General features: G+C 42.0%; 1 protein-coding gene across 6 annotated transcripts in view; it reads right to left on the bottom strand.

Moving 5' to 3' along the window:
* The window catches only part of LOC114875888 (protein Skeletor, isoforms B/C), a 48413-nt gene that overhangs the window by 25396 nt on the left and 4023 nt on the right, over nucleotides 1-18994 (bottom strand). For 3 of the 6 annotated variants that reach the window (XM_029186702.2, XM_029186701.2, XM_029186704.2), the window contains one exon: nucleotides 8068-8248. In XM_029186702.2, the coding sequence (XP_029042535.1) occupies nucleotides 8068-8134 (67 nt within the window). In that variant the 5' untranslated portion in view covers nucleotides 8135-8248. Of the gene's footprint in view, nucleotides 1-8067; nucleotides 8249-8642; nucleotides 8731-10726; nucleotides 10830-18994 lie in introns of those variants that run through there. The other 3 variants (XM_029186700.2, XM_029186705.2, XM_029186703.2) reach the window with 2 other exon arrangements.

Genomic DNA, 18994 nt, shown 5'->3' with positions numbered 1-18994 from the left:
ACGCGTTAGAGAAGAGAAGTGCCAGTGCAAGTTTTCAAGGAAGCTCGACGTTCCATTGTCGTCGAGAGGAGAAAGTGGCGAGGAAGAGGACGAGGAGATGGTTGAGAAGGTGGTTGGAGAGGAGCCGGTGACTTAAGACGTTAACGAGACTAACCGGATTCATCGGGAACGTAGGAGAGAGGGTGAATCTTGGCGGGAAGGGTAAAGAAAGGAGAGTGCCGGGGCGGCACTGATTTTAATCAAGATATGGCCTGGCAGCAGCCAACGGCGGATCAAGTGAGCCAGGGCTTATCGATTTTCTAAGTGCTCCCGACCGACAGCGTTACTTGCGACACTACCCGAGAATTTGAAAGTAACGAACGCTAGAGGAACGATGCAGCTTGATTCGTGACGAAACAACCCGGATTTCCTGTACGATATTCGATTACTCAGCTACGATTATTTCATCGCGAGACGACGTCTCCTCTGAATGTTTAATAGCTTCCCTAAGATTTTCCCAAGACCTTCCTTTTCCTTTCTTACGCTTCGATGGTTAACGGAAAACTTTGTCTTAATCGAAAGGGTCAGGGTTAGGGTGCACCCTTCTAATCCGTGAATTCATTCGATGCGTATCGGTTAATCCGTATAATTGTCGTAGACTAGGCAATCTCTTAATTGATCAGTCCAGACAGTCGCTTTGTCCGTCTCCTAAGAAGAATACGAATGATATTTTTTTCTGTCGTTTGCCCGTTAAGAGATTAAAGCCAAGGGGTCGGCCGCGTTCGTTTTAGAGCCATTATACTCTCGGGAGAGGGGACTGCTAAAGGATGAAGAAACGAAAGGAAAAACGAGCGAGGGAGAAGGAGTACAGGTGAACGAAGACGGTCCGAGAGAACCTGGAACGAGGGAAGAAACGTGAGATTGATTGAGAGAAAGGTGAAATGAGATCGTAGAGAAAGATACGAAACTCGATGAAAATATAAACAGAAAACAGAGATGGAAGAAAAGAGGGAACAATGAAAGGGTTAGATGAATCGAACAGAGAGGCGAGATAAAAAGAAAAACGGTGAGAGAGATCTCACCATCGATTGAAAGGAGAGGCGATGGAAAGAGAAAGAGGTGGATAGGAAAATAGAGGAGAGGGAAAGACAAAAAGGGAAGAGGAACAAGCGAGATGAAGAAAGGGCCGAAGAGAAAGGGAACGTAGGGAGAGAGCATGCTGAGCTTGCAGAAAGGGTGCCTGGTGATGCGTACCATAGCTACCTCGACAAATGCATTAAGACCACCCCCTCCTCACAACCACCCTCCACCCTCTGGCAATATCGAACTGACTGTGCGACTCGGTCCGCAGTCAGAATACACACCGTGTTTCTCGCACCTTGTTTGTTACCGGTGCATCGACAAACAAACATATTTTTAATAAATGATTTTTCCTAAAAGTTTCATCGCTTAACGTGCTTTCATCTCGAGGCACTTTCACGCATTCTCGGTATCAAGCAGTCAAATCGCGTGACAGAAACATCGCGACACCTCCCAGGACGATTAACTTCCTGGTTGAAAATACGTCGAAGGAGAAACAGGATTCCAGGGAAATGGAACTCGTGCTGGGAGGACGGTGTTCGAGGCTCAAGGAGCTCGACAAACACAACTGCTGTACGAAATAAAAGCGTGGCTTAAGAAACCTTTGTAAATAAAACGTTTTCTTGCCGTTCAATTTATTTTTGTTTTTACCTCTCGCGTTTGTTGGGCGCCGACCGAGAAAACAGATAAAAATGTCCGATCGATAGAACACGTTGTCACGTTTCTACTTCGATTTCAAACAATAAGTAAACGGATCAAAGTGTCCTGTCAGTTATGGTCATTTAAGCGGACTCCGTTGACGGAGTATTTATCTTTGATCAGGAGGTTGCTCATTAAAAGCCAGCTTAGGGTAATGGCAACTTTGAAGGGAGCATTATCTTTCCGATGGTATCGCCGGTCTTTTAAATGACCCCACCAGCTTAAGGGACGCGTGGAAGGGTGAACAGGTAATCCGATAACCAGTCTATTTACTCTGGTATGAATGCAACGAATTATTTAAGAAAAATCTTGAAAAATGATTAATTATCCTAAGGAAAAATCAAGAAGAATTAAAGGATGTCCACGGTACAAATGAACCGAACCGAACTTTAATTGATCTCGACATCGGGGGACTTGATGGCTTTTGCCGTGCGTGTTTGAAACGCACGACGCGCCCTAATGCGAACACGTGACAAACGTTTCTGGTCGACACCATTATCGTCCCGAGAACCGATGGTGACCGTGTCATCGGCTAGAATACGATTCATGGTCGACTCCCTCCGTTTCGTAGCTATAGTTCCCACGAAATTCGCGTTGCGATATAGGATCGCTCGAAACGGGACGTGCATACACACGTAGGTAGGTAGATGCATACATGCACGCGTAGCTAGCACCTCATTCCAATCGATATGCGACGACACCCCCATAGGGAGACATTCATATCGCAGTGGAACTCAAACATGAACCAGAGACACTGTAATATCGTCCCCTTTCGGCTATAATGATCACTATGCTCCATCAGAATATTTGACTGGCAATTTTCTCGTTTGGTCTCAATTGATCCGAGCAGAGATTTTAACCCTTGACTAATAGCGGAAGAAAATTTTCCCTTCTGTTCGTGTATTGGTACTTAGGTACGGGAAATGGGAAATAATTGCATCAATGTGAAACGCGTGAAACGGTCGATAATGACATCGTGTCAGAGCACGTGTCAGCCGTTCATCTAATATTATGCACCCTGAAGACGTGTAAATTACATGAGAGGAAGCCAATTAAATACATCGTCACCATACGTGACAAACGTTAAAAGGAAATATACCAATGTTCATATTATATCTCCATTATTCTCTGAAAATAAAGTTACGAATGTTATATTTTAAAACAGTAGATTTCATTTCTGTTCGACCTCCTCGAATTTCATGAAATTTAAAAAAGAAAGACTGCAATTCTGCCCGGTCGTTCATGGAAGCGGCCCGATATCAGTGGATGGTCGTGGAAATTGGAATCGATCATCGATAACAAGAAACGACCGACGCGAGTACCGAAAGATACGGATAATATAGCACAAAGGTAGAGGTACGAGTCGTCGGTGCGATCATAGATTTCTACAGGCAATACCGTTCCATTAGTTAAATTGTTTCCCTGATACGTCCGCGCTCTTTGACTCCGGCTTTCATTTCACTTCGCTACAAGATAGGCGCAGCTACGATGCAATTCCAGATTATCCTCCACTCAAACGAGTCGATAAGAAAATAGTATGAAAGGAGAAAGGGATCCCCGTAGGGAGACCGGTGATCATTTGATTGCGGATAGATTAAGGGTACAGGAAGAGGGGGTTGTGACAATACAAACTGAACGTTTTGTATCAACCACCGTGGCGAATTTTTCTTGCAAAAAGTCTTATCTATTTCATCAGACGTTAATTGGAATTTATTTGTCATTTTCTAACTGAAAATTAATAACGTTTTACGATGGCGTTGGCCACAGATGGGATTGTTAATTGATAACAGATATCGAGAAGTCCTTTTAGCCCGACTGTGAAATTGGTCATGTACATTTAGTAACACGGCAAACCACGGTCTTCAGGGGTGGTGGTCGTCTATTTCTCGCCTGATACCACCATATACGCTCCGTTGGGAGTCACACATCTGGCGGACAAGCAACAAGTACACGCATTAAATGTACACCGGTTACCGACTCCAATTACTCCAAGTACCCTGTCACCCACGTGCACATGCGATCCTCTATCTTCGATTGCACAGTTGCCTCTGATTACAATTGCAATTTTAATTGCGATACTCCGTATATCTCGTCGCTGATATTTGCTACGAATGTTAAGAATTTTGATCCATTCCTAGAGTGTTAATTGGCACAGTAAAAATAGCCTCGCGTGTAATGATTTTACGTGTAATCTAGATCATGGACAATAGAATGACGAGACATTGAATTCCAGAACTGTACATTGAGTATGCTAGGTATTCAGTTCATTTGTGTCAAGGTGTGCTGATTGCAAGAAGAAGATAAAAGTAAAGTACTACATTTTCAATTAATTCTGTAGCGTGTGAACAATTGGACAAATTACTTAGTGGAACAAGTAATTCAATAGTGCGACTTTGATACAATCGATCGAATCTATAAAAGATGCATCATTATGAATCCAGAAGAGAAGTAACTTTAAAATACAACTTTCTGTATTAAACATTCCACGAGTTCACTCCTTGGACAAAAGTATACAGAAGAATCGAAAGTTTGAAGATGTATAGGAATAATCGTAACTACGAGGTTGATTCAGAGCGTCCGGCTGACCTATTCCACTTCCATAGTAAAGTCGGATGGTGGGGTGCTCTTTGGTACGCATCAACCCCCTGGCTGAGCGCTGAAATGACGCCCCTCTACTACTGGGGAGCATCGTGGAAGGGATGCCGTTGTCTGAGCGGTGAAACGACGCCCTCCACTTCTCCATTCGTGGCAGGGGCTACTTAAGCCTCGTACACAACGTTCCACGTTTTACTCTACCCTTGGCACCCATACGAAAAAGGAACTTAAAATTTTTCATCAAAATTTTTCTAATTTCCATGGTTCAATTTGATAAATTTTCTTTTTTATTTCTAATCTTAGGCTACAGAAATTATACTAATTCTCTTGAAATAGTATGCAAACGATAATTTAGAATAATATTCGATGGAATTGAAAAGATTTGAAGATGCGTTATAATCTCTATCGAAAGAAAGGAAGACGCGCCCCTGATGTGCATCGAGCGCGCACACCGATGCAGGTGTATGCAGTTTTTCAATCGGTGTATGCAGTTGGCTGCCATGCATATGGGCGCCTAGTCCATGGACGCGCACGCGTACACCACGAGTTTACATACTACACACGTGTTACTATAGATGTTACTACGGCGAGTACTCTGTAATCTGACACAGAGTACGGAGATTGAACCCGACTGAGCGGGACTCGTTGAACCGGAAGTAATCCCAAGGGAAAGCAAGATAAAAAAAAAAAGGAAGAAAAAAATTGCTCGATTACTTTTGCAACGCGAATTGTCGCGTGGTAACATCGCGATCGCACACGCGTACCAACGCGTGTTCCCTCATTCGAGATTTCCACTTCCGCGATTCGATGAGTACTTTAGTTTTTAAATAAAAACTTCTTCCACGCGTCAATAAATTCTCGATGCACAAAGAATATCGAGTTTAACCTACATACGTGAATGGTATTTTTAACAAAAAATAATTTCTGCTTGATGCCGAGCGATTTCCGATAAAAATATTATGCCCCTGTAAATTTCACCTGTTTGGATTGATTTCATAGCGAGGAAAAAGAAACGAAACAGAGAAAAACAGGGAAAGAGTGAGGAAAATACTGTGCGGATTACACGCATCGTGACAAGTGTGTCCGATAATCTGTAAGCTTGTGGATTGGACACAATCGAGGCAAGATTACTGACCCGGAAGTAATCCCTGCAAAGAAGATAAAAAACGTAGCTTTACAGAGGAGGATACTCGTAATCGTTCTACAAGCCAGTACTAAATCCTATATTACATACACTATCCTTCTAAAATATTTTTCTTTCAACCCCCATATGATCCATGATTAATTTCTTAAAGATGGGCCTTAATTAATTTTGCAATTATACCAATAGTATAGTAAATAAACGATTGCAGTTTACTTGTTACTTTTCATAACAAAGTAATATATTTAACAGGGGATAATTACTTTTGTGCGTTAATGTAGCTGTACACTGATGGGTTAGACCTTATGGGTTATTTCAGATGGACGTGCCACGAGGGTATTGTCCGATTGGAGATTCGTCGAGTGCCGATCGAGCACCGAGCGAAGCTTTATTGGAAGCTACATGTGCAAGTCCATTCTCTTTTTTTTCCTATCTCTGCATATACTAGTGTACAATGTGTCCCGGAAGTTTTGCACGTAGTGCTTCCTAAATGATTTACTAACGACACGTATGTAAAATACATACGATTCATTCGTTTACAAATAAATTTCCGATCGGTTCTAATTCCAAGGTAAAATTTCGTGGACGCACGATTGACCCTGGAACGCGTTGAGAAACCTTTCAAATTATCCGAAAAGTAGGTCAAACGTTAAACGTTCATCCGCGTGTATTTGTAGATGAAGAAATCAAGGCAAACGTTGCAATCAATTAACAATTCCGGCGAATTAAAAATTTTAGGACGCATCTCCACTCGGGAAGTTTCAGCGATTTTTATCATTTAATGATCGTTGAAAGATGCACGATTAAGATTCCATGAATACGGAGAAGAAATATTTTGAATTTCCTTAGAACAATTACAGTGTACTTTCAATCTTGGAAAGAAATACACACCTGTACGTATTGTTGCTTTAAGATTTAAATAATTTTTATGAAGTTGTAAAGAAAACTTATTGTTAGAAACAATAGAGAAGAAGAAATGCAAATATACTTTCTTTTTAATGGATATGCATTCTTTTTACAGTTGCACACTATAAATGATCCAAGCAAGCAGAAAAGTCTGAATTCATTAATATACTCCCTCTTTCGGGATGATTCCTTCAAAGTAGCCAAGACGATAATGGAAAGAAAAACGTGTCTAATCCTTTCCACCGTTTAATCCGATTCTCAACGCTGGAGAAAAAGAATAGCTCCATAGAAAATACGATGAATTTCGAAAAGCGTGATTCGTCCGTGCCGAGTTTTTACCCCACGGGAACGTTCTCTCCCCCAGGCTGTGCATGGGGGAAACGATAATCCAGATAAGCTGCTAAATGCTAGCAATTTGAGCGGCTGGATCTCTAGAAACAATATTCCGTACTTGAAACCGACTAATACCGAGTTACAGCCCCGCCAGTTCCTTGTACCGGGTGTTCAACCCCTAAATCGCCACGAGAAACATTCCTCGAGGTTTACCTCGAAGATGTGATTTAATTTTATTATAATCGTCAAATGAAGATTCGTATTAAAGCAACCGAGGTGGAAATCAGCAACAAAGGGGCAACGGTGCATAAAGGAACCGTCTATCGAGGGGGGTAGATCTACTTTGTCGCGTTCGCGTCCGAAATCGCGAAGCTTCGCTGGTCTCTTTGGAGTCGAAGATAAAAATAATAGCCTGCCGGTGCTAAACGACCAGACTGAGGGTAGAGACAAAAAGAAAAATACAGACAAAAAAGACGAAACGGGGAATAACAAAGGAAACGTGGAATAAAATAAGGAAGAGAGAAACAGATACAGAAAAATGGCCGAGAGGTGAGATCGAGATAGACTAACAGGGAAACAGTGTATGAAAGAGGAAAGAGAGAAGTCCAGTGATGCGGAGTGAAAGTCCTCAAGTAAAAACCAGGCCAGGGCTTCGTATCTCGACGCGAACACACCAGGGCCATTATGCAATTACGGCGACGCATTTGCTGCCGTCTTTCCACTGCTGCCTCGGCCCAACCAACCACGTCCTCATTTCCCTTAGCAATTTACCGTCTAAATCGCTCAAAGTTTTCATATTACCATAACCGCCACCGCCGATACGTCCGCGTTATTTCCACTAATTAACAACGATTCGTTTTAATCGAAGTATTTCACCGCAGGCTTGATCTAACGCGATTTTTTAAATCTTCCTCGCGTGTTATGCACTTTCGTCGGATATCAAACCGCGAGCGTGCAACGCTCAATGATTCGTATCGAATGTCGGTTGAATATGAACACGCGTTACCTCGATCGACATACTTTCTCGCTGGTCGAAAAGGGAGACAGGAAATGCAAAGTGTTGCAAGTAGAGAAATGTTAATTAGATGAACGAATACGCAAAGGGTTGCGAAGATGTTCAAAAATAGGCAGTATCTAAAGCATATTAAAAAAGAATAAATAAATTGCATAAAATTAAGCGTATTTTTCTGAATATAATTCAGTGTTAGAATAGTAAGTACGAAAGACAAATGTGTTTCGCCGTGTCACACTCGGCGTCCAGCAAAACGAGTAATTTCGTACAATGGATGAAAGCATTCAGAAGCAGAGTAGTTTTATTAAGCAAAATGACTTACTGAAGTGTGACGTGGTGTAGGCGAACAAAAGCAGTACGGAAATGAGTCGCAGTGGCGTCGCATCCATTTTTCGGTTCCGGCTTCTGTTGGCCCGAGTCCTCTTCTCCTCCGTTCGTCAACGCAAAGGATGGCACATGTATGTATCCACACACGAACCACACACCGCGCACTTACGTTTGATCTGGAATTCGAAAGGGACACCATGAAACCTCGCGACAGTTTTCTCCTCCGTTTCATTCGCCTGCTCTCTCTTATTTTATCGCTTGTGCTCCGAGCTGTCGTGGTCAGAAAAATCTTTAAATTTTATGGAAACGATCAAGTATCCTTGAGACTCTTTCGTCACGGAACCATCATGGGAAAGGTGTTCAAAATAAAAGATTTTATCGATGAATTTTCAAAGTTGTTTGATCGAAGAGAAATTGAAATCTTAATAGAAACAGGAAGTTACTATAAAAATTGTAAGAAATAAAAAAAAAATTAAAATCCCTTGGTATACCACGTGCAACGAATGAAGGAACCCGATATTTATCACCAAGTGAAACGTCCTGTTCGAACGTTTACAAGAAGAAACTAACCAATGGGAATTGTGTTAACACTTTCAATCGAGCTGAGGAAAGAAACTGTAGAAAACTGAACGAGAGGCGAGAGGAACGTGTTGACTATTGACCGAGACAACGTCGACTGAACAGAAATTTGCCATCGGTTGTGTGGCACACCTTTCCCTACAGCCTCGCGGCTTTGAAAATGCTGCCATGTAGACTACATGACCTCGACAGTTTGTGAAATGCGTTCCTCGAGAATTGCAAATGTTTTTCCTTAAACATAAATCCTGATCTATCAATTTCAAGTATTTCAAGGATGACAGTGGAGGATCCTATAAAAATTTATGGATCCAGATATGGACCACCCTGTATAACACATATAATTAGAGAGCAAAGACAATTATAAATTAATTTAAAAAAAAAATAATAATCATGCGGTAAAGATGAAATTCAGCTTAAACCACCTTCGAAGGTACATGTAATTGGAAAGTTTCACTCTTCTAAGAAGCTTTACACGTATTCGTAGGCGCAATAGAGAAAATTAGAGAAACGCATCGTAGAACGATTAAAATGCCATCGGTGCGATCATGTCCAGAGTTTATTCACACTCTTTAATTGCTTCGTTCATTGTCCAACGAGATCTAAAGGAAAATGTTTGACGATGGACAGGAAGCAAGCGATAGGTACGTCTATTGAAATGCAACTCATGCAAGAGGCATGCAATGTTTAGTTGCATCACTGACATGTATATTTTCGATAATTGCATCCCTTTGCGCAACACGAGCCATTGGAAAGTAGAAATGGATCGTGCTAGGTGAAACTAAACGCGCCATCTTCAACGTGTACTACTAACAATGAAATCTTATGCACCGCACGATCTGCAATCGCAGTAATTATTGCTATAATTTTTTTTTCTCAGCTTCGTTAGTTTGGAATAATAGAGGAATAGATGGTTCTTCATTGTTGTGTATTAAAATAGAAATCGCACGGTTCAGCTATTTATTATTCTACGTTTGCCACGCTTTCACCACCGGATTAGTTTTCATCGACACTGATTCTCGTTGCTGCGCATCATTGTCTGTTTTCTGTCGAATGGTATCGTCGGAGTAATCTCTTTCTATCGCTCGAAAACACAGGAGAATCGACTGGTGTTTCCAAGTCGATTGGAAGAACAATTTCAATCGATGCACGATAATCGGTTCGATCGAATGAAATTTCATGTATTTATTACTTTCGATACAATACACAAATTTCAATCCGTGTTTCAAGCATTTCAATTACCGTTTAAACCCACTGAACGATACCATTTTTAATTTTGCAACATCTAGTTGCACCTGCATTTTTTCTTACACCATCCTTTCGCAACTGTTCACTTCAACTTCGCCTTAACATAAAAATCCACTGAACTGTGCCATTCGAGGATTCATAGCGGTATCCAAAAAGCAAGCTGGCGTAACAAACGATGCACTTTATGACATACAAAATTCATGCAAATCCCATGAGAAGGAAAGGTGACATAGTCTATCGAACAGAATAACGTGTCACCGAAGATGTACCGAATGTAGGTTTATAGAACCATCACGACCAACTTCAGAATAATTTTACTGATATCCTCTAGATCAGTAGCTGAAGACGTAAATGTTAATCCAGGGAGAAAGAAGATAATATGACTCATCAAACAAAGTTAGGTACCATCAAAGAGAAGTTTTAAATGGCAATTTTATGAAACTTCAAAGCAACTTCTTTGATGTCTCCTGAACCAATAACCCATGATGTTCCCATAAATCCCAAGAGAAAGAAGATAACACGACCCATCATCGTGTCACCAAAGACTGGTTCCAAGATGATTTTATCATCCCGACCGATTTCCGAGAATCTAAACCTAATCCTTAGACTAGTAACCATAAATTCCATAAATAAGAAGATACCATGACCCATCGAAAAGGATAGATTCCAGGACTAACTTATCACGACCAATTTTCTAGCAACTTCACAGACGTGTCTCTCCTCGAGCAAACAATTTCTGTATTGACTAGATTCTCAACAAAAATCTTAATTATCCCGTGAATGAATGTCGGCTAATCGAGCACAATTGGATCGCGCGCGAGATGGCTAACCTGTTCGGTTAGCTACGCTGGGCGCAGCGCAGCGCGGCAAAGAGAGCAGGGAGAGCCCGCGCTAAGCTCGCTCGCACCGGGTGCGTAGAGCGCGCGTTTTCGTTTTCGGACGTGGAAGGACTGACTGGGTTTTACGCACGTAGCGTACACGGGTCCGGGACATGTATTGGCGGCCAGGGAAGCTCCACCTATCGCGTAACAGAGTGGGAGGATACAGGGACGACCTCGAGCTTGCGCCCTTGTCGAGGTCTCCGTTCGAAGCACAACCCCTTCCTTGGCTTTTTCCCAACTTTCGAGCTTGCGGTGCACCCCCGCGCGGTGCCAACCCCCTTCCTCGTAGCTACTACTACTACTACCACCACCCCTCTCTAGGACCGTGCTAACCCCGTGGAATCTACCAGCCAACGTAGTCACCATTACCGACGCCGGTTCTGCGCCCAATCTCACCCCTCCGCCACCCCTCTGGATACCTGAAGAGCTCTAGCCTAACGCGGCTAGCGATGGGACCAATACCCTCGCGTCGACTTATCGATACCTTGCAAACTGTCGATTCTTATCGGGAATGTTTCCTGCTTTCGTTCGACGTTCGATAAAGTAACGAATAAACGTGTATTTAACGTGATACGTTGAATGGAATCTTTGACTCTAGGAAGATTCAAGTTCCTTTTATATCTAAACACAGATTACAGTAGTCTCTTCCAGAGATACGACCGCAAAGGATTACTTTGCAACGAATAGATCGTGACATTTCGATTCGGATCATTTTGCCATTTTCTCAAAAAACGTGGGCAGTGAGCTTACAAAAAGGTATTCAATTCCGCTGCCCACACTGATTGAGATTTCCCTCCCACACGATTTCGCGAACCCCTAAAACACGTCTTCCTGTCTACGTCAGAGGGTATCGAATATTCACCTTTATGTTCCGAATAGGTTAAAGTTCAGTAAATGCACAATTTAACAGGCGAGGAACCCTTCCCACCTGATACACCTACGAAAATTAGCAACCTACGCAGAGGAGAAGGTAAGAAAAAGTGAAAAGATAAGATACTCTGAAGAAGATTCTTGGTTCGACGCCATCGCTAAGTAGACGTAGACAGGAAATTTGGACCAAGAGGAACGGATCGCAAGCGCATCGAAGAGTCGGCCAGCAAGGGAGGTCAGGCAAAAGGGGAAAGGGTGAAAGCTGCAACTGCAGTTCGTGTCTTCTTGCAACGGTATCGCGGTTAGAAAGTTCCGTTCTTCTTCTGGCTCGCTTCAGACGGTTCCATTCTCTTCGTCCCTCGATACGTTTCTTGTACACCGATCCGACCACCCTCTGCGCCATCCCTCTCCTCGTGTTTTGTATCCTTAGCCCGGCTCCGTAGCCTTTAATGAATGTAATACGATTTCGTTGTCGCGGCAAAGAATTCGAAATCAGCTCAACGGCTTTATCTGTTTCCCCGAGCGTGTCGGTTTGCGCGGAGGCTGCCAGACGTACCGGGGTTGAAAAGGTGAGACAGGGGTGCAAGGAAAAGAAAAAAGTAACGACGAAGAACGAACGACGAAATGATAATTTCAATTGGTCCGAGGGGGAAGTAAAAGTTTCAACGGAGTAGCTTTGAGTATCTAACAGAGGGGTGAACGAGGGGTGAAATAGATGAGCATGGAAACAAAAAGACTGTAAAAGGAAAATGCGTCGGCATAAAACGATCGGGGAAAACTTTTCCCTGAAACAAAACTGTTTAACCGAATAATGTACGATTATTATGTAACGTGATTTCTATGAAAACACGGCGAAACAATAACGCGATCGAACATTTGCGTGGTAAAATATCCAGTGGTCGTTTCGGGAAATGATGACGCGCTGACAGGTTCGTTAAAGTCGAGCTCGGCGTGTCTGGCTTCGATCAGTCAGCAGCGATTTAATTAAATATTCTATATATATACATAAATTCGATGGTGAGCAACGACGGATAATAAGCACGTAACAGAATTTCTAGAAGAGCCCGTCGATGCGTATTTTCACGGCAGCCGTCAAATATCTATGAGTGGATCGGGATTGATTGACAGCGACATCGATCGGTTTTAATTTCATTTGGGAACAGGGAACGATCGAGGACTTTTGCGAATACCTGCTCGATTGATAGGAGAACTCGACGAGCGTATCGATTAGAAAATATCGGGAAATGTTATTTTTCGATCGACGATTTCATATGAATTGCAGGATCTTAGAAACCACTCGATTCTGAAAGGAAATACGCGGATAGATATCACGTTTATGATCCATAGGAAAGTGAGGAGATTTGTCAGCGACAGGAATGTTAAAATTGACGATAAAACGATCTCTCGGTGAATGGTGCCGGAGGGAGGTGAGATTTCATTTCTCGCATTATTTCCAATTCGAGGCACAGAAAGTGTGCCGCACGATTTGCTTCTTAGCGGGACCGAGTACGGTTCAATTGTAAATCTTAGTCAGCTATGGGTACAAAACGCGTTGGTATGGTGGAAATATGGACGGTATTTCAATGAGAAATGAACTCCTTGCTGCGCTATAGCAAGGCAGATGTAAAAGATTTCTTTACAAGAAAATCAATTGAAATTCAAATATCAAATTCAAATCACAATTTTATGAAATTTCATTAATCATAACTAAACAAACTGAAATAATTTATGATCCAGGAGGAGTTATTTCATCCAGGATCGCTGAAACGTAAATAGTATTCACCGACAATCTGTTGCGTAAGATAAATACCTCGCAGGGGTTCGACTGTGTTTGTTTTAACCAGCGAAACGTTCTATCGAAACTCGAGATTTCGCTCTCGGGTTCCTTTACACACCGAGCACACACGCGTATCCTTCAGAGGACTCGCGCGACAGGAAGGAGTAATTTGAAATTCAGCCTCGTCTTTTATTCTGTCGCACGAACGAGCTTCCTTGCCGTCGAAACAGAGCAAGACAAAGAGTCGATACCATAGAAAGGGACACTGTTATAACTTTGTTTTCCCTGCCGAACCGATACCGGATGATGATACGATTTCCTTCTGGAGAAAAACGAATTTGAGAAACTTCGAACAACCGATTGCTGAAGTCGAGAAACTGGTTATTTGGCAATTCGCGATCAGTCGTGCAAGAATTTTCCCTATTCCAGTGTTAACGTTTGCCTGGTTAAATATGATCGTATCTACTGTGGACATGTTGCAGGAAATCATGTTTTGCTGGTATCGGTCATGGCAAAATCAACTGTATTTGCAGCCCGGTAGAATTATGGGGTAATTACAAACGTAGATTCTATTCGTTAGGTAATCTACGTTTCTATGAAGCACGCGTTTCATTAGCACAGTCATGACCGTCGAAATTGGCTGGACAAGAAGCTGGTAGATAAAGTGAACTTGGTTCTCTCGAAAGCTGAATACTTGGTAGCAAATCGTAGAGCAGAAATATAGCATCCCTTTTGGCGCGCATTGAATTCAAGTGGTCGAAGTAACAAAAGCTGAAAAAGGACTTCTGACTGGGTGAAGCTTCAGGGAACTCTCGGGTAGCCCGAGGTCTCTCCCTGTGAAAGTACGAATTTCGCGTAGGTGGGTCCTCGAAAAAGAGAAGCAGAGAAATTGAGAGAGCTTTGAAAGCTGTCGCGGACTACGAATCGGACAGCGAGCCAACGAAACGAGAACATAGAGGACGTACAGTAATCGTAGGAACCGGTGATTTTACACGGCAAAATTGAACGTGGGATAAATTCGTTACGTTCGTTTCCGGGAAAATTAAATTCCGACCCGTGTAGGTTGCGCCCACGCTCAATAATCTATGAAATTTACAACTGTAGAAATATTTGAGAATTTTCTTTTGTGTAAATATTGTAGCAATATTGCAGGAAATGTAGTATGAAAACTCGTGAAAGGAAATAAATCATCAAGTTTGTGATAAGAGACACAACTTATCTATCTGTACCCTCGGAAAGCCCTCGGTTTGTAGCAGTTGCATAAACGTTACGCCTATGGAAAAATAAAATTTTATCTCTTCGATTCACGCGTCACTATCCACCCCCTCTGTTCCCTATTTCCCTCGATCGCGAATCCGTAGAAATCGTAGCGTTTTCACCAACGATCCGCACACCATCGTCATCCTTGGGGTAAGTCGAGCGATACCCCGATAAAACCTAGCCGATTCAGGAAGGACGAACAAAATAATGGGGCCACGTGGAAGGTGTTGTCAGCGGGGTTGAATGAAGCAGGGACGTGGAGCAGGTGTAGGAGGGACACAATTAAAAAAAGCTCGAAGCACGCTTTTGTCCAGAGGCAAGCCGGCACACGAGCTGCCGCGTTTCCCGCGCACACGTTTTCTTCCTTGAAAAGCTATCTACCATCCTAGTCACCGCACACATACACATTCTACCGTCCCTTTTTTCGAATCCTTTGTCTTATTTACTTCTGCCTGGCAGTCGGTCGTTTCACGAGCGTATATCTCGAGCTTTGCCGAGCGATTTCCAAACTACTCGCGCGAAAGGACGATTTGAGAATATCTTTTTTTTCGAGGGAGCTGGTTAAGTTTCATGGAAAATGTAGAAGGTGTTTTGTTTCGAGGCGTCTGCTAGTCTCGAATGAAATAGGGGAGAATTATTGTATTAATTGAGAAGCGTTTCAATAACTTTGAATTGTACCATTGAATATTGATAATTAGTGGAATATTCGATAAAGTAGTGACGCAGTGAAATTATCAATACAATTAATTTAACAAAATTCCAACGACAAATTTACCTAATGAATATAAATTTTGTATAAAGATTATACGAAGTATTAAAAGAACGAGCAGAATTGTTGAAATCTCTCAAATTCTTTTCCAAAGTTCCCGTGGGTTACACGCTCTGACATCTAGCTGGCATTACGTTCGAAGTTTAATATCTTCCCTTCGTAGGCGATCGTTTGAAGTTCCGTTCATGGCACGTGGCTACTGTATTTGTGTAACAGACTGTAGATGATGAAACTAACCAAATATTTCGTTTCATCGGAAACAGAAGGTGGATCCCCCTCTTTGAATCCCGTTTCCCTTTCCCCATCAAACTTTAATACAAAAATTAAACGAGAACCCCCATCAAACTGTCCAAACACGAATCTTTATTATTATTTTAGTATTTGTTTTTTAATACCATTCAGAATTTCCTTTAATTTTTCTTTAAATTGCCGATCGCTGATGACTCCCATTCGATTAATTGCGAACGATTAATAAAAAAAAAAAATATATCTGCATACACGAAGATCATACGAGACAAGCATGTACGAATGGAAGAGGCGAGGGCCAGCATTAAAAAGATAATTAAGAGGTGGAAGACAATGGACGTTCCAATCAAAATTCAAGGCAGACAGCATTGTGCCCCGGCCTTGTACTCCGTTCTCTTTTCACTTCTCTCACCATTACGAGCGCATTTTTCTCGCCATTAAAGTGTCCAGACAGTTTTTCAAGTTCATCAGATCGTTCAATGGAACAATGATAATATTTAATGAATTATAAAATAGAAGCCCGGTTCGATGTTTAAAATTCATCAGCAACGAACGGAATAACTGTTGGCGAAGGGAGAAATATTAATTTCTGTACGTTGATTATCTAACGAGTAATTAATCATCTTGAATTTATCTTAACGTTAGAAAATAATTGGTACAGCACCGGCTGGTAATTACTCGGCCCGGAGGCGACAGGCAAAGCTAACAAACTATCGAACGAGAAGGATTTAAATGTACCGCGGAAATCGAAACCTCGTGACATCCTGTCGTAATGAGAGAACAATGTCTCGAGGAAACAAAGAGGAGTAACAATTGCCAGGGTGTCTGTCTGCGCGAGCATTACGATAACTGTCCCGCTGGAAAATGAACCGTAATAGCATCTCGGCGTTTGATCAAATTCCCGTTCTTGATTGAATTTTCAATTCTCCTCTGACAGAAAATACATTGATAAAATGTTTAAAATAGGATGGGCGACGTTTAAAGAAAATTGAAATACAATATCAAATAATCAAGTCCCATAGTTAATATCCTTCAATCTCTAAGGGGATAAAATACACTACGTTCCTAATTATTCGTCGTCAAACATACAAGATCCTAAACGCTGTATAATCAGATCGTTGCTCGGGGCTCTCCCTTTCTGTCGTCGACTGGGGAGCGATATGAAATTGGTCATTGTAGAGACACCTTTTGGGGTGTCACCCATCCCACCACGCACTCTATTACGTGCATTAGCCACGAATCAATCTCTAAATTCGTTGAAAATCTTTTCGAAAGGCGATTAAGTGAAGAATGAAAGAAACTCGTGAGAAAGCAACGATTCATCCAAGAAAAAGCGTAACAAATTCAAGGGAAAAAAAGAAAGGAATCGCGGTCAATCTAAGAGAAATCTTAAGAGAAAGATGATAAAACAGTTGGTGAATCAAGGGAAAAGATTCAGCTGGTAATTAATTATCCCCGAGGTAGAGACTAATTCGCAACACTCGATTCACCTATTTAATGCAAGCATGCAGTTCGAAGGGGGTCGTAACTGGTCGCCTAGTTACATAAGTAGGTGCAAGGCAGAAGGTTGGAAACTGGAGGCGAGATCGTAGGTTTATTGATTCGGTTTTCTCTCGCGGTAGAGTTTTTTCCCCTCTCCCACCCCCTAGATCCACCCAGTCCTTATCCGACCCGTTGCTTTCTGTTGCACCCCCACCCCCAGCATCACGACGTTCGAAGTAGGACGCAACCTTCAGGGGCTCTTTCCTTTCCCGTACGACCCTGACTGACCCAAAACGCTATCAAATTAGTTCCTGTATACCGCCAATGTTCCTGTTACACCCTTTCATCGTCCGATCGCCAAGAATACTCCTGTCCATGAAATTACTCTAACGATCTTCGATGGAGTATCGATTTTTCGGACCCACCAACTTCCCTTCTTAATTAAGCTCGTTAACACTTCGATGGCTGCATACATAATCAAATGAAATTTTCTATTTTTTCAACAGGGGTTGATTTTTTACTTTCATCAATCTATCCATTATCTGTTTGTTATAATTGGTTAGATAAATTTACATAATAATTTTGTACGTGTAATTGAAATGTCCAAATGTTTATTTGAACGACAAGCCTAAGTAGGGCAGCTCGAGGGGGAACTTTAATAAGCGATCACGGATATTTTATCGTTCGATGATATTCGCATAGCAAATTTAATAGCCCTATTATACCCGACGATACAATGGCATTATACAGCCTTCCTCTCGCATAACAATCCAACGTTATAAGGAAGATTTCTCTTTCGGAACATTGGCGTAATACGACGCCTTACTTCCCATTCACCGTGCAGCCTATTCTGTCTTGCGAGCAAGTTATTAGACTCGCTCGTCCCATTTCGCGGAACAGTTTGATTAACGATTTTCCTCACAGTCCTAATAACCAGCAACGATCCCCTGGAACACGATCGTCGTTATTTTCCATCGTAAATATCACCGGGAAACGCCATCCAATGCCGGCCGGAAATACATTCGAAAGGTTCTATGGTGTTTACGCTTCTTACTTGCACATCGTGACAACGCCTGGTGAATAACGATGCGCTAAGTCGGCTTAAATTCTCATTCGAATGGGAACAGGAACAGGACACAACAGGAAACGACGTTTACCAAGGATAAAAGAAAAAAAAAGAAGAAGAAAAACGGACTTGAAAGAGATAATAAAGATCCTGCCACCTCACGGGGCGATGAAGTAACATAATATTACCAATCCCGCCCTGGAAGCTTTAGAAACGAGATAAAGAAGAGAATTAATACTTCGTTCTATATACTGAATGTACAGGGTGTAACTTAATATATAGAGTTTATTTCAGGGTTGAATTTAACACTTTGATGATGGTATATTTCAAGGGATATACGGTTTCTTTCCTCCTCGAAAATGGTACTATTGATAAATTTATATTTTATAGCGTTTAGTTTATTACTTTACACCCCGTATACTCTCGATCCAATACAACCACCAAGGAAGGATTGAAAAACGTGTCGCGTTCGCTTGGTCCTGATCGAAATGAATCTACCGTTTAGCCGAAGGGGTGGTGGTTATTTTCACCCTATACACACACCTCTTTATCTGCAACTGAGAATTCAGCAACGATAGCTTTCGCGACACTTTAACGGCTGCTGCTGCTGCCATTAAATCGTGTCGCGACTGAAATGATTTGTGACGCGGGAAATGGCTGAAGTTTCCACGGTGATACAAAACGATGGCGAACAATATCGGTCCTCGACCAACTAAGACTTACCAAAAGTGAAATTTAGTGAAAATT

Source organism: Osmia bicornis, chromosome 13 (assembly GCF_907164935.1).
Source record: "Osmia bicornis bicornis chromosome 13, iOsmBic2.1, whole genome shotgun sequence".
Lineage (NCBI taxonomy): Eukaryota > Metazoa > Arthropoda > Insecta > Hymenoptera > Megachilidae > Osmia > Osmia bicornis.
This window is presented reverse-complemented; position numbering and strand designations above follow the sequence as displayed.